The sequence below is a fragment of the Condylura cristata genome, unplaced genomic scaffold (genome assembly GCF_000260355.1).
Source record: "Condylura cristata isolate star-nosed mole 26May11 unplaced genomic scaffold, ConCri1.0 scaffold00034, whole genome shotgun sequence".
NCBI lineage: Eukaryota > Metazoa > Chordata > Mammalia > Eulipotyphla > Talpidae > Condylura > Condylura cristata.
The window spans coordinates 13,828,873-13,842,085 of NW_004567135.1; the positions used below are offsets into that span (position 1 = coordinate 13,828,873).

A 13,213-nucleotide genomic window follows, 5' to 3' on the forward strand; every position below is an offset into this window, starting at 1 on the left:
GGCCGAGCGCTGCACGTCTCACATTGGCCGTGCCCCGGCCCCGCGCCGCGTCCGGCCGACTCTCCAGTCGGACCTCACCTCGCCGCTAAGCGGTCTGAGATCCTCGAGTGTAAACAGGACTCTCCCGGGAGGCCGCGCCGGCCCCTCCCCTCGAGGCTCGGCTGGCCGCGGACTGCCACTGGCTGTTCTCTCGTTCCCTCCTTTCCTTCTCTGTGTACATTCTCTTCTTCCCTCTGTGTACATTCTCGCCGCTGGCCGCCAGCTTTCTGTCCCCTCCACAAACGCCCTCTCCTCCCCACATTGAAAGAATCTTGAATTATTAAAAATCAGGAGCGGGGAGGGAATAACCTTCGAAAAAGCGGAGGGAGAGGCGCGGCGTCGTCCTCGCGCTCGTCGGCTCTCCGCCCTGGCCCCATCCCTTTGCCCTTGCCTCGCTTCCAACCTTCCTCTAATTTCCCTCGGGAACTTGCTGAACGTCGCTTTGGGAAATTAATTCGGCCAGGGCTTGGGGGCTGGGAGCGCGATCTGGGGATGGGGAGGCCCCGCCGCGGAGGGTCACGGAGGCCTCCCCGAGGCCTGGGAAGTGGAAGGGCACACGGATGGGATTAACGGTGGTGGAGAAAGGGGCTGTGTGTGAAATCTGACTAGGTGTGCCGTGTGGCCCTCCGGTGGGCTGGCTGTGCGCTGGCATGTGACTTCACTGAGTAGGTGTCTTTGTATGTCTGAAATGCAGTGAGTGTGTGGGACTGCCCGTGTCAGTTACATGTGTGCATGTGGAGACGTAGGTGATTTGGAGCCATGTTGCCGCTTTGTGAGTGCCAGCGGCTGCGCCGTGTTCTCGTGCTGTCTCAGAGTATGTGCCAGGCTATGCCCAAACCCTGGCCAGCCGTGTGTCTCCGGGTCGCGTGGGCGCGCCTCTGTTGCTGTGTGTGAATCGGTGTCAGCTTGTGTCAGTGTGTGTGCCTGTGCTGAGTAAATGAGGCCAGAGAGCTGCTTAGCACAAGGCCTGGGTCACATACCCTCCTGGAAAAGGGATCATGGAAGGACAGTGACCAGCAGGACAGGACAGGGGAGGAGAGGGCCCTGCCCCTTGGACTTTGGTCTCTGGTCGTCTCCCTCCCTGGCACTCTCCCTACCCCTTTACCCCAGAGGAGAAACTCGCGCCCAAGTCACACAGACCTGGTGCTGGGGACCCAGGCGGCTGACAAACCCCTGGCTCTCCCAGCAGGTTCAGGATGAAGGATCAGCCCACCCTGTGGCAGGGCAGTGGGGACAGCAAAGGAGCAGGTAGAAGAAACCTAGGGGGAGTGAAAGGATCAGGTGTTCTGTGCTCTCCTTAAAGGGGTAAAGGAATAGGGTGTCCCTTCTGCCCAGCCATTCTGCACCAGCTGTCTCTCCTGTTCCCAGTCCTGGTCCAGCAAGGACACACCCTCCCACAGAGATCAGTTCACACCGAAAACTTCCATCCACATGGAATCAGATACACACAGTTGCACACCAACACCAGAGCAGGTCACCCAGAGACACCCCAGTGTCACTCAGTGCCTGCCGTGGGGTGGAGTTCAGAGAGGCCTGGAATCTAAGTTGGAAGGGCCAGTGTGGGTGGTATCCAGAGAGAGGGGTCTGCCTCTGCCCGGAAGGGTGTGCCTGCTAGGCTCTGGGATGAAGGGCCAGGTGGTGGGAGGGTCTTCTAGATAGGTACCTCCCCCATCTCAGGCCTCCTCTGCTACCGTGATGCTCTTTCCCCATGTGCCTTTTATCCTCCTTTCCCTACATTCCCCCTGGAAGCTACCCTGCCACTGCACCAATGCACATGCCACGGCCTGTGCCGCGGAGGAAACTACTTAAACTGTTTGGGGTAGGAGTGGGGAAAGGGTGGGAGGGGTGCCAGGAATCGTGCTGGGGGCTCTCCTTATTCCTGCAGTATTTGGCCGAGGAGGAGTCTGAGGATTCAGGGGACACAGGCAGAGAGAGACAAAGGCTTGCGAAGCTGGGAGGGATGCCCAGGAGAGAGCACTAAGGAAAAAGCCCCAGAGGTAGACAAAAGGCCTAGCAGGGCAGACGGAGCAGGCAGGGACCGCGAGGGGGTGGGGCACCAGACTTGGAGCAGATGGACGGGATTTGCTTTGCTGAGCTCAACTCTTCAGCAGTGAGGTTTGGAAGAACTTAATGGGGGTGGCAAGCGGCTACCTTGGCCCCCTTTCCCCCTTCATCACTTTTCTTTCTCCCTTGAGTCTTGGAAGAGGTGTGTAATCTCAACCCCTTTGAGGTCCCTTTGTGGCCTGAAGGTCCCCGGGACCTCTGTTCTGTCGTAAAGCTGTGGCCACCTTCCACTTTTCACACCGTAGCTCACTGCAGAAGGACAACAGGGGCTAGAGGGACGTAAGGGCTGCAGGGTGTTTGTGGTGAGAGGAAGGTGACCTCTTTTTCTCTTGCAGGACCTGAAGGAGAAGAAAGAGAAGGTGGAGGAGAAAGCCAGCCGGAAAGAGAGGAAGAAAGAAGTGGTGGAGGTGTGGAGGGTCTCCTGCATCCCCCCCCACCCCCAGGACCCTTTCCTTGAGTGGTGGGCGGTGATGGTGGAGGCACACAGTCAACCTCACTCTGTCCCTTCCCTGGTCCTGACAGGAGGAGGAAAACGGAGCTGAGGAGGAGGAAGAAGAAACTGCTGAGGATGGAGAGGAGGAGGATGAAGGGGAAGAAGAAGGTGGGGAGGGGCGGGGGAGGCTGGTCCCAAAGGCACCATCAGGGTGGGGTTGAGGGCCTGAAGCAGGGCTGAGGGCGACCACAGGGGGTCTCTGCCAGAGTTTCCTGCCCTTCCCCAATGACCCATTTCTGGCTCCTCAGATGAGGAAGAAGAAGAAGATGACGATGAAGGGCCCGCGCTGAAGAGAGCTGCTGAAGAGGAGGTTTGGGCCCGAGGGGCTGTCAGGGATCCAGCAGGGGCTGGGTGCCCTGTGGAGTTGGACCCAGATCCCTGCGGCACAGGGGGGCGGTTGGAGCTGGGCTAGGATGGGGGGATCCCCTCTCCTGTTTTAAGGCTACCCCAGCTTTCCCTCTCCACAGGATGAAGCGGATCCCAAGAGGCAGAAGACAGAAAATGGGGCATCGGCATGAGCCCCCTGCCAATGGGCTGGGGGTGGGAGGCCCCTCGGCCTGGAGGCGGGGTGGGAACAGACAAGTGCAGCCCTCTTCACCTGGCTGCCTGCTCTGGGCCCTGAGCCGGAGCCCCACCCTCCTCCCCCCAGCCTTCTCATTTCCGCCTCTCCAGACACTGTCCCCCCATCCTCACTGCCATTGTCCCACTATCTGACCTGCTCCTTCTGAGCTCCCAGCTGCTCCCCAGCTGCTCCTCTCCCTCTCCCTGCTCTCTTCCTCCCTGCCCTGAGCCAAGCCCACCTCTCTGCCATAACCTCTGCATCCCAGCCTCATGTCCCGCCCGTCCCTACCCTGCCTGATCCCTGGGTCTCCCTCAGATCCCCTTCTCAGACAGTGCCAGACCAGGGTGGGGCCAGGGGTTGGGCCGAGCCCCACAGCTGCCCCCCTCCCCTCCCCTTTTTGTATAATTTAATAAAGAAACGGTCGCGCTTCTGTTTTTAACCTGTCTCCTGCTTTGGGGGGAGGGACAGTCAAGGTAATGGAAGGGGTCTTGAAGGAGCAGATTGGCGGAACCCCCCATCCTGTCAGGATCTGTCCTAAAAAAAAGTGCACAGTCCTACCACCATCCACTTGAGAAGATGAAATCAGCACTTCAGAGGTGGACAGGGATTGATTGCAGCCTTTTGAGAGCTGATTCCCACCCCATTTTTTGGGTTCTTAAGGATATTGCACCCCAGCAAAACACACTTACTGGCTCACACCAGATCTAGACACTGCTGAGCCCAGTGGAAAGCTCCTGACCCCATTGTGCTGAGCCAGGCCCAGGCGAAGAAACAGCCCCGGAACAGGAAGTGGGAGAGGGCTGATAGGCCTGGGTCTCTACTCTTAGAACCCCTACCCCCCCCACCACACACACACATACACACACACACAGTGAGAGTGGCCTGGCATCAGACATGCCCCCAGGCCCCAGAGGCATGCTGACCAGGCAGGGGAGAGTTCTCAAGGGCTGCTGGTAGTTCCAGAGGTACAGTGGGGAGCAAAAGTCTCAGGTTTCCTTCCCTAGTTGTGCTCAGTTTTTCTCCAGTTTGATCTGTACTGTAGGATTTCTGTATTTTTTTCTGTCTCACCCTTGCCTTCTCTCTTCGTTCACAATCTCTGGGTTGGGGAACCCCCTGAGCATACAAGGATCTGAGCTGGAGTGTGTGTGTGCACGTGTGTGAGTGTGCGCGTGCCTGGTTATCATTCTCCCCCAGACAAACAAGGACCTGAGCTGGAGGTGGTTGGTGTGTGTGTGAGTGAGCAGAAGAGGCTCATTGACATCACCATTCTCCCTCATACAGAACACCCATATATAATTCACCCAGAGCCCAGACACAAACACACAGCTTTGTCATTCCACTCTCCTGCTGTTTGACCTTGGCAAGTTCATCTCTGAGCCTGCCTCAGTTTTCTCATCTGTACAATGGGGGATAGTAGTGTTCACCGTGTCACCATGCTAAACATCTGATACAGTGCTGCGCAGGTAGTAAAGACTCAATGCAAGGTAGGTGTTCTCCCACTCCAGTCCTCAGACCTGACATCTTTGAGGGGACAGTAAAGCTTTCTGACCACCTCATTCCCAGGAGTCAGGGAATGAAGGATGATGGCAGGTCGACAAGAGCAGAGGAATTCCAGGAGAAACACTGGAGGGGATGAGTGCCAAACAGGGCATGCTGAGCAGAGAAGACAATGAACGGTGGGGCTGGGAGGCAGCCTAGAGATGGGCCAGCTTCTCCTCTGAGGTCCCTCCAGGAAGAAATGGAATCAGGAGGGTGGGGGAGGGGAGCAGGAGGGTGAGGGGGACACCTAGGACTGAGGAAATAAACAAGGGGAGCGCCACCACAGGGGAGGGTAACGTTGCTGGGAATCAACCCCCTCAGACTTTCCACTGCGAATCGAAACTGTGAGCCCTTGGGTGTGTGGGGGGGGGGCAACTGAGAAGGGGAAGTGGGGAAGGTGGAAGGAAGGCAGAAGGACAGGGCCAGGGCTCTGGAGCAGCAGAGCAGCTTCCCAGCTCGAGACTGCCACTTGGGCTCCACTCGGCTGTCTGCTGCTGGCCAGCCAGCACCTTGCTCTAAGGGGCTGCGGATGGGTCCAGCTTGCCTCTGAATTCCAGCCTCTGCTCCTCTCTCCCCAGGTCTCCCTTCCTGCCCTTGTCTTCTAGATTCCCTTCCTCCACTGCCCTCTGCAGACCCTCTCTGACCTCTTGCTTGGGGGGCTCTGTGACCAGTGCCCTAAGAGGAGATGTGGGAGGCGTGGTTCCTGGTCTTGCTGCTGGAGCAACTGCTGTGGGTGGCTCCAGGTAAGATGGGGCTTGGGTGGGGGCTGACCTTACAGGAGGGGGTCAGTCAGGCCTTCTCTCAGACTGCACAGATCCCAAGTTCCTCCATAGTGCAGTGGATTCTTCCAGTGCCTTTCTGGAGGCAGTCCGTTACCTATAGTCTCCCCTGGGAAAGGAAAAGAGCAGGACCCCTGGGCTTCCTCAGGAGACTCTGAAGTTTATTCTTTGTTCGTAAAGGTCTTGGCTCATGGTCCTTCCCCTGGGTCTCTCCTTTCCTCCCCAGTGGGGGCTTCAGGGCATGAGGCAGAGGTGCAGTTGGTGTGGGCTGAGGAGGGGGCACCTGTCCAGCTCCCCTGCAGCTCCACCATCCCCCTCCAAGATCTCAGCCGTCAGCGGACAGAAGTCACTTGGCAGCACCTCCCAGACTGGTATGCACCCCAACCTTGGGCAACAGATGCCCCAAATGCAGCAGTCATCCCCACTGGACACCAGTCCTCTGTCCCTCCCCTGAGCTGTCAGAAAGCCAGGCTCAGCCTCACCTGCCACAGGACACCCCTCCCACCCTTCCTCCGCAGCAGATGGCTGCCCAGGCACCTGTCCCTGCCCAGTAGTGGCTGGTGCTAGCCCAGCAGGAGGGGCGGGGGCACGGGACCGTGAGTGGTCAAGGGCGCTTCCCTCAGGGTGGGCTGCCTCCTCCTCCGGTGCGGTCGGGCAGCACCTCCCCCTGGAATGTCCATCGACTTTTCTCTCTTCCTCCCAGGGGCCCGCCGGGCGCTGCCCCCAGCCCTCCCCCGGCGCTCCGCCGCGGCCCCGCTGCGCCCTCCGGGCTGGGGACGGGGCCGCGCGGCTACACGGTGCTGAGGCTGACTCCCGGGGGCCTGCGCAGCGGAAGGCCGCCCCTGCAGCCTCGCGTGCAGCTGCGAGAGCGGGGGCTCCGGCGCGGGGACTTCTCGCTGTGGCTGCGCCCCGCGCAGCGCGCTGATGCCGGCGAGTACCGCGCCACGGTGCGCCTCCGGCACCGGGACCAGAACCGCGACCGCGTCTTCGCCTGCCGCCTCCATCTGCGCGTGGGTCAGGCCCAGAGTAGGTAGAGGCGGGACGAGGGAGCCCCATTCCCCGCCGCCCCGCGGCAGGAAGGGCTGGGGCAGAAGCTGTGCGGCTAAGGATGTGCCCTCGCCCGGCCCCAGCTCCTAGCAGGGGAGAGGAAGGAGGTGGGGAGCGCGAGTGCAGAGCGAGCGCGCCCCCAGAAGCACGTGTATGGGGGGAGGCTCTTAGGGAGAGATAGTGTCACCCCTCGAACTCTCCCTTCCCCCACCCACTGCGGGAGTGCCTGGCTGGTGGAGGCGAGGCACCCTGTCTGCCAGTGGAGGGCGAGGGCCGGGTTAGAATGATTCATTTCAGACTTCTGTAAGTCTGGGAGTGGGCTTGGGGCTCCTCAGGAAAGACCTGGAGAGAGGGAAGGGTAGCCCTCGCCAAGAACGCTGGAGACAGGGACAGGAGAGTCCCGAACATCCATTTGAGCCACTCCAAGTCCCCGGGTGCAGGGACTATTTCAGGAGACAAAAATATTGACAGTGGAGTCCTGGTTTCCAGGCGCTTCCTCCTTACCTGGCGCCACTACGTTAGGAAGGTGTTTCAGGTGGGGCTCACGGACTCTGCTTTGTCCTTGCACAGTGACAGCCACCCCCCCAGGATCTCTCAGGACCAATGATTGGGTCATTTTGAACTGCTCCTTCAGCCGCCCTGACCTCCCAGCCTCTGTGCGCTGGTTCAGAGGCCCGGGCAGAGCTCCTGTTGAGAAGTCCCCTGAGCACCATTTTGCTGGAAGCCTCCTCTTCCTGCCCCAAGTCAGCCCCTTGGACTCTGGACCTTGGGGATGCATGCTCAGCTACAGAGATGGCTTCAGTGTCGTCGTCACATACAACCTCACTGTCCTTGGTAATTCCTCCAGTCTGCTTCACACTTGACCACACCCCCTTCCTTCCGTCATCACCTCCCCCTGACTTACAGGTCCCCAAACAGGTCCTGGGCAGCTCTGGTCCCCTGGGACTGCTCTGGGCCTCTCTGTCTGGACCCTTTCTCTTATGCCTTCCCTGCTAGCTTTCCCCTGGCTATTTGGCTTCACTTGCAGGCCTTTGGTCTCCTGCTGCTCCAGCCTAGGGGAGGGGGGGGGGCTGTTTCTGAGCATCCTCACTGCCTCCTCCTTTCTGTGTCTCTTGTACTCTCCTGAACCACCTGCTTCACTCTTCTTCCTCCCTTCCCTGCAGACTCAGCTCTTTGACTTCTGTGCACCTCTCCTCTGAGTTTTAATGTGGGGTTCTTTTCTTCTCCAGGTCTGGAGCCCCCAGTGCCTCTGACAGTATATGCAGCAGCAGGTTCTGTGGTAGAGCTGCCCTGCCGCCTACCTCTTGGGGTGGGGAGCCAGTTTCCTGTCACTGCCAAGTGGACCCCTCCCAGCCCAGGCCCTGACCTCGTGGTGACTGAAAACAGCGGCAACTTTACCCTTCGCTTAGAGGCTGTGAGCCAGGCCCAGGCTGGGACCTACACCTGCCATGTACATCTGCAGAGGCAGAAGCTCAGTGCCACTGTCACCTTGGCAGTCATCACAGGTCAGGCCCAGGTGGGAAAGGAGTGGCTGCACCCCCGGGGAGCTAGAAGGCCTGCTGAGCAGACTGGGCCAGCCCACCCATGATGCCAGGCCCCTGGGCACATGTCATAGAGGCTGTCCCTTGTGGTCCCTTCTTCCCTCACCCCCATGTAAAGAACTGAAACTGAAAATCTCCCCTGAGTCACCAGATAAACGTTCCATTCATGTCTAAGGGACTCCCCTGTTCTGAATTTCAGGAGGGTCTGAGAAGTTAGAAGGGGAGGTGGCAAAAGGTTGAATGGTTTCCAAGAACTGGGATATATTTCTAGAGTCCTCGTCCACTTTGGGACTAGGGCTTGGGGTAAAGTCACAGAAAATGGCCTGGGTTGGGAGGAGTTAATAAATCAGCCCCTTGGTCAGCAAATATTTACTAAGCAAGGGTTTTCCAAGACAGCATAAAGCAAACGCAAACACAAACAAAAAAATTCTCAGGAAGTATGTGTGTATGGATTGGTAACGGTTAGCCATGACCGTTTGGTGTGTCTACAGGACTCACCTGTGGCTGATAAGTAGCAGCACATAATAGGGGCTTCATAATATATTGGCTGAGTGAAAACATGGAGACACTGACGAGAGATACATCCCCTGACAGTTCATGATGGATTTTCACCTGCTCGCTGTCTACTTCTACCTAGATAGTTCTATCCCTCGGCCTCACATTGAACCCCATTTTCCATCACACTGGATCTTCCTATTGACTTAGCCTTTCAGTCCATAACTCCACTTATATCCTGCTCACCCTGACATCTGCCCCCTGCTTCCTTGTACCCACCAGTTGCCAAAGCCCACCCAGCCTTCCTGCCCAGGGTCTTCCTGAAGGCCAGTTGTTTTGGTTCATGTTTCCATGCTGTCTGCATGACCACTCCGTGGCAGATACTGTCACCCCCGCTTTTCAGAGAAGGAGCTCTCGCAAGGTCACACAGCTGGGATGCGCCAGAGTTGGGGTCTAAACTCAGTTGCCTGTCCTCCAGTCAGGTGTACCTCACTTTCTCACTTGTTTCCCCGAAGCCTATCCTGTCTTTAGCTCAGTCGGTCAATTCCCTGTTCTCTAAACTTTTGGAAAGGGGAGCAAAATTCAGTCAGGAGGCACCTCTAAGCAGGAGGCACTGATGTGAATTATGTTCAAGTTGTGGAGGCGAGAAAAGTACGAAGTATCTAGAGGTCAGTTTACCTGAATGATACTGAAATTCTGAGCATTTGAATAGAAAGTAATGCACAAGAATCTGAAAGGGTATGTGTTAAACCCTCCTTCCCAGGGAAGTCTGAGTCTAAACAGTGTCCTGAAGGCACTAGAGAGCCTGCAAAGGTTTTCAGAGGTAGAGTGATCTGATCAGAACTTTGTCTGGGAAACTGGGTAAGATGTTCATTTGACCATAACCCTGATTTTCCCATCAATCTCACCCAATCAGCATGCAGGGCCATTGAGGCTTAGGCCTGTAGTTTCAAGTAAGAGGGTAGTAGTGGGGTGCCCCCAAAGATATCCTCTTTTCCAGTGACTCTTAAATCCTTTGGGTTACCTGGCAACTTGGGAAAACTACTTTGCGAGGTGACTCCGGCATCTGGACAGGAGCGCTTTGTCTGGAGCCTGCTGGACCAGCAGTCTTGGAGGAGTTCCCCAGGACCCTGGCTGCCTGTGCAGGAAGCCAGTCTTCTTTCCCAGCCCTGGCAGTGCCAACTGTACCAGGGGGAGAGGCTTCTTGGAACAGCGGAGTACTTCACTGAGCTCTTTGGCCCAGGTCTGCACCCCCGCCCCCCCCAAGAACACAGCCCAACTGCTGACACTCACCTGGATTCCACTTCCAGGCCTCCACCGCACACCTCCCACATTTTCTTTCCAACCAGCTGATCTCCAGTTTTAGTCTAGGCCTGACCCACTTCTGCCACTAACAGCAGAATGGTCCTGGACCAGTCCCATAAACTCCTGCTTCTCCTTCTCTGCGTATGTGAACTCTGTGGGTATGGCGAAAGGTCCTTTCCGTTATAATCCTACCCCTAATCCTCTGCTTTCTCCCTAGGTCCTCAACGCTTGGGGGGAACCCTAGGTACCCTAAAAACAGGTCATCTCTCTCTCTTCCTCATCCTCGGTGCCCTCTTTCTGTTTGTTTTGATGACTGGAGCCTTTGGCTTTCACCTCTGGAGAAAACTGGTAAGTCAGTAGTGATACCCAGGATGGCTTCTTGCTCCCCAGCACTCAGTACTGGCACTCAGTGTCTGGCACCCCTTCCTTCAGTGTCCCCTTTTCCTAAGTCTTTATTCTCTAGGGGTCCTTTATTCCTGAAGGACCAAGAGAAGCTAAAAGGGGCTGAGAAAACACCTGGGACCGCATGGATACACCCGTGTCCTCTTGACTCCCTTCCTGCTTCTCTTCTCACCTTTCATCATTCTTTCCTTATCTTGTAGCAATGGCGACCAAGAAGATTCTCAGCCTTGGAGCATGGGATTCACCCACCTCAGGCTCAGAGCAAGACAGGCGGGCTGGAGCAGGAAGAACCGGAGCCGGAACTAGATCAGGAAGAAGCAGGGCCAGGGCAAGAGTCCGAGCCGGAACTGGTACCGGAGGTGACACTGGAGCCAGAACTGCCCTGACCTGGAGCTGAGGCACCAGCCCTTCCCCTCCTGCAGCCCCTTCCAAATAAACCCCACTCAGCAGCAAGCCTGAGTCTGGCTGCTTCTTCTTCTTTTTAAAAAAGATTTATTTATTTATGCATACAGAACTGGGGTACAGGCCGGAGGTGCGGGGGGCGGTGAGAGGCTTCACCAGAGACAGAGTGGGGAGCAGAACAGGCAGACTGATGAAGTACACTGCTGAGGGGAGCAGAGGGCGGGTCAGGAGGGGTCTGCTGCACCATGTGGGTCACCTCTGGTGCCCCAGAGCAAACTCAAACTGAAGTGGCTGTGACTCGCTGGGCTTTCACCCACTGCATCATTCTTGACCAGGGCAGGTTTCAGTCTCTCCCCAACCTCTGGGAGCTCGCATCTCCCACCCCAGCCTTCTGACTTACTTCCTTTAGCCAGCCTCTCTTATCTTTCCCTTTTCTGTCCCTGGCCTCTTTCTATTTCTTTCGTGGTCTCTCTCTCTCTCTCTCTGTCCAGTGCTTCAGTCCTGTTCCTGAAGCTGCAAAATGGCTTCACCCCTTACATTGCCAGCCCTCTCCCAGGTATGCGCATTGCTCACTTCTGCGGGCTGCCCTGGTTTCCTTTATATTTTTGTCCCTCTGTCCCACCTCACCCCTCCCCACACTCAGCTCCACTTCAGCAGGATCCTTGACCCTTTGACAGCAACACACACACACACACACACACACACACACACATACCCAGCCCTGCCAGGTCACGTTTTCCAGGAGATCGGGTCTTGCAACCTTTCTGGGCAGCCTTGACTGAGGTGCCTGCCTTCTGCACCCCACCCCCACTTCCTTCGGCCCATGACCTGTCTGTTCCCAGCCATGAGAACACACCGCCACCCAGTGGCCACTGCTTGTCACACTACTGGCAGTCACCTGGCCGACTTGGGGAAATTAACTGGGCAGGGGACAAGGTGGGTTCCAAATCCCCCCAGGCAGGCAGTTTTCGTGGGGTGCGCTCTCTGTATGGGATGTTTACAGTTGTCCTCAGCCGCTGTCACGTACCTGTGTGCACTCCAGGGAAGGGACTGGACAGTACATGCCTCGGGACACACAGCTCTGGTCCTGGCAAGGCTGTAGTTCAAGTCTGACAAAGGGGAGTGCTGTGAACAAAGGCCCCACGTGGGCGTGGGGAGAAAACAGCCAGCAAGACAGCTGGCTCCTGCAATGCTGGGTGTCAGGAGACCTGGCTTCTAATCCCACCTCTGCAGCTGGAATCCGCCAGTCTCCTTGAGCCTCAGTTTCCTCAACTGGATCCTCAACTAGTCAATAGGATATTAAATAGGGTAATGATAATGACCAGCCAAAATGGGTTGTTTTGACTACCAGGTAGTAAAAGGGCTTTGACACTGGGAAGTGCTCCCTGGGTGACCTTCATTAGTCATTTGGCAAGGAGGGAGCAGGCCCATCCAGGTCATGCCTGGAATGATACAGCAGACCTGAGGCCTGCTTGCCCTCCCTCCACTCTGCGTCCGTCTCTTGGGACTCATGCATGAATCTTGGGACACAGCCTCAACCCGCAGCACCCCTGCGGTCTGGCCTGGGGACCTAGACTTCTGCCTGCAGTATGCAAAGAGCTCTGGACTTTGGTCACAGACAGCTCTGTCACGGGACTTTAACCCTGGACAAGAGGGGAGACTATTACCAGAGAGTGGGACCTGCTGGCTGTCCCACAGTGACGCAGCGACAACTCTGAGGCCAAAGACCTGTCCCCAGGGGATACAAAGGTGAAACTGGGGGACCAGGAACAAAGAGGGATCTTTTTGTTCTATGCAAAGAAGAGAGGCACCCTCGCAAACCCAAAGAGCGAGCCATTTCAGGCAACCTGAGGTCCTGAGCCATAGGATGGGGACACACCTGCCTTGTCACAGGAAGAGAAGCAGTGGCAGGCCTTCCCTGTGGTGCAACAGGTTAAAGCACAACACTAGGAAGCTGTCCACAGCCACTGCAGCACGAGTTCTATACCCGGCCAAGGAGCTGACGCACATGGTGCAGCAGACTGCTCCTGTCTCTCCTACTGCTCCCCTCAGCAGTGTGTGTCAGTACATCTGCTTGTTCTGCTCCCTACTCTGTCTCTGGTAAATCCTCTCCCCCCCTCCCACACCTCTGGCCTGTACCTCAGTTCTTGTATGAATAAATAAATAAATCTTTAAAATGAAAAAAAGAGAAGCAGTGGCACACAAAGGCAACTTGGTGATCACACTGGAAGGTGAAGTCCCAGAGTCCCTCTGGAAGGCCTCTGAGCATCATTCCCCACCCTCACACAGCGCAGCTCAGCAATGGCTCAGCAATGCTGCCGGCCCCTGCTCTCTGTAACCACAGTGGAAGCCCCCATGTCTTAACAGGCCAAGGGTTTCCTGGAAAGTTCTGTGGGTGGCATCTTTCTTCTCTGCTAGGTAATATCCTATGCCCTTTGGGCTCATGAATATTTGTCAAGGATTCAGCAGCCACTGTGTGGGGACTTCCCCAGCCCAGGCTACTGTGTTAAAGGGGATGCAGAGAGAGAGAGAGAGAGAGAGAGAG

At 56.8% G+C, this 13,213-nt stretch overlaps 1 protein-coding gene and 1 long non-coding RNA gene across 2 annotated transcripts; both read left to right on the forward strand.

Moving 5' to 3' along the window:
- The first annotated feature begins 346 nt into the window (after positions 1-346).
- LOC105854358 lies at positions 347-3,587 on the forward strand. The gene is made up of 4 exons (XR_001146035.1): positions 347-1,858; positions 2,439-2,704; positions 2,845-2,906; positions 3,064-3,587. It is a non-coding gene; the product is annotated as an uncharacterized LOC105854358 (long non-coding RNA).
- Positions 3,588-5,382: 1,795 nt separating this feature from the next.
- LAG3 (lymphocyte-activation gene 3) lies at positions 5,383-10,693 on the forward strand. The gene is made up of 8 exons (XM_004692564.2): positions 5,383-5,440; positions 5,703-5,847; positions 6,180-6,502; positions 7,094-7,357; positions 7,753-8,028; positions 9,560-9,802; positions 10,082-10,212; positions 10,467-10,693. Exons 1-8 carry the CDS (start codon positions 5,383-5,385, stop codon positions 10,650-10,652), a joined length of 1,626 nt encoding a protein of 541 aa, XP_004692621.1. The 3' UTR covers positions 10,653-10,693.
- Positions 10,694-13,213: the final 2,520 nt, after the last annotated feature.

Coding starts and splice junctions, on each gene's coding strand:
- LAG3 (XM_004692564.2), top strand. CDS start 5,383: ATGTGGGAGGCGTGGTTCCTGGTCTTGCTGCTGGAGCAACTGCTGTGG. Junction 5,848..6,179: donor TGGCAGCACCTCCCAGACTG/GTATGCACCCCA, acceptor TCTTCCTCCCAG/GGGCCCGCCGGGCGCTGCCC. Junction 8,029..9,559: donor CACCTTGGCAGTCATCACAG/GTCAGGCCCAGG, acceptor CCTCTTTTCCAG/TGACTCTTAAATCCTTTGGG.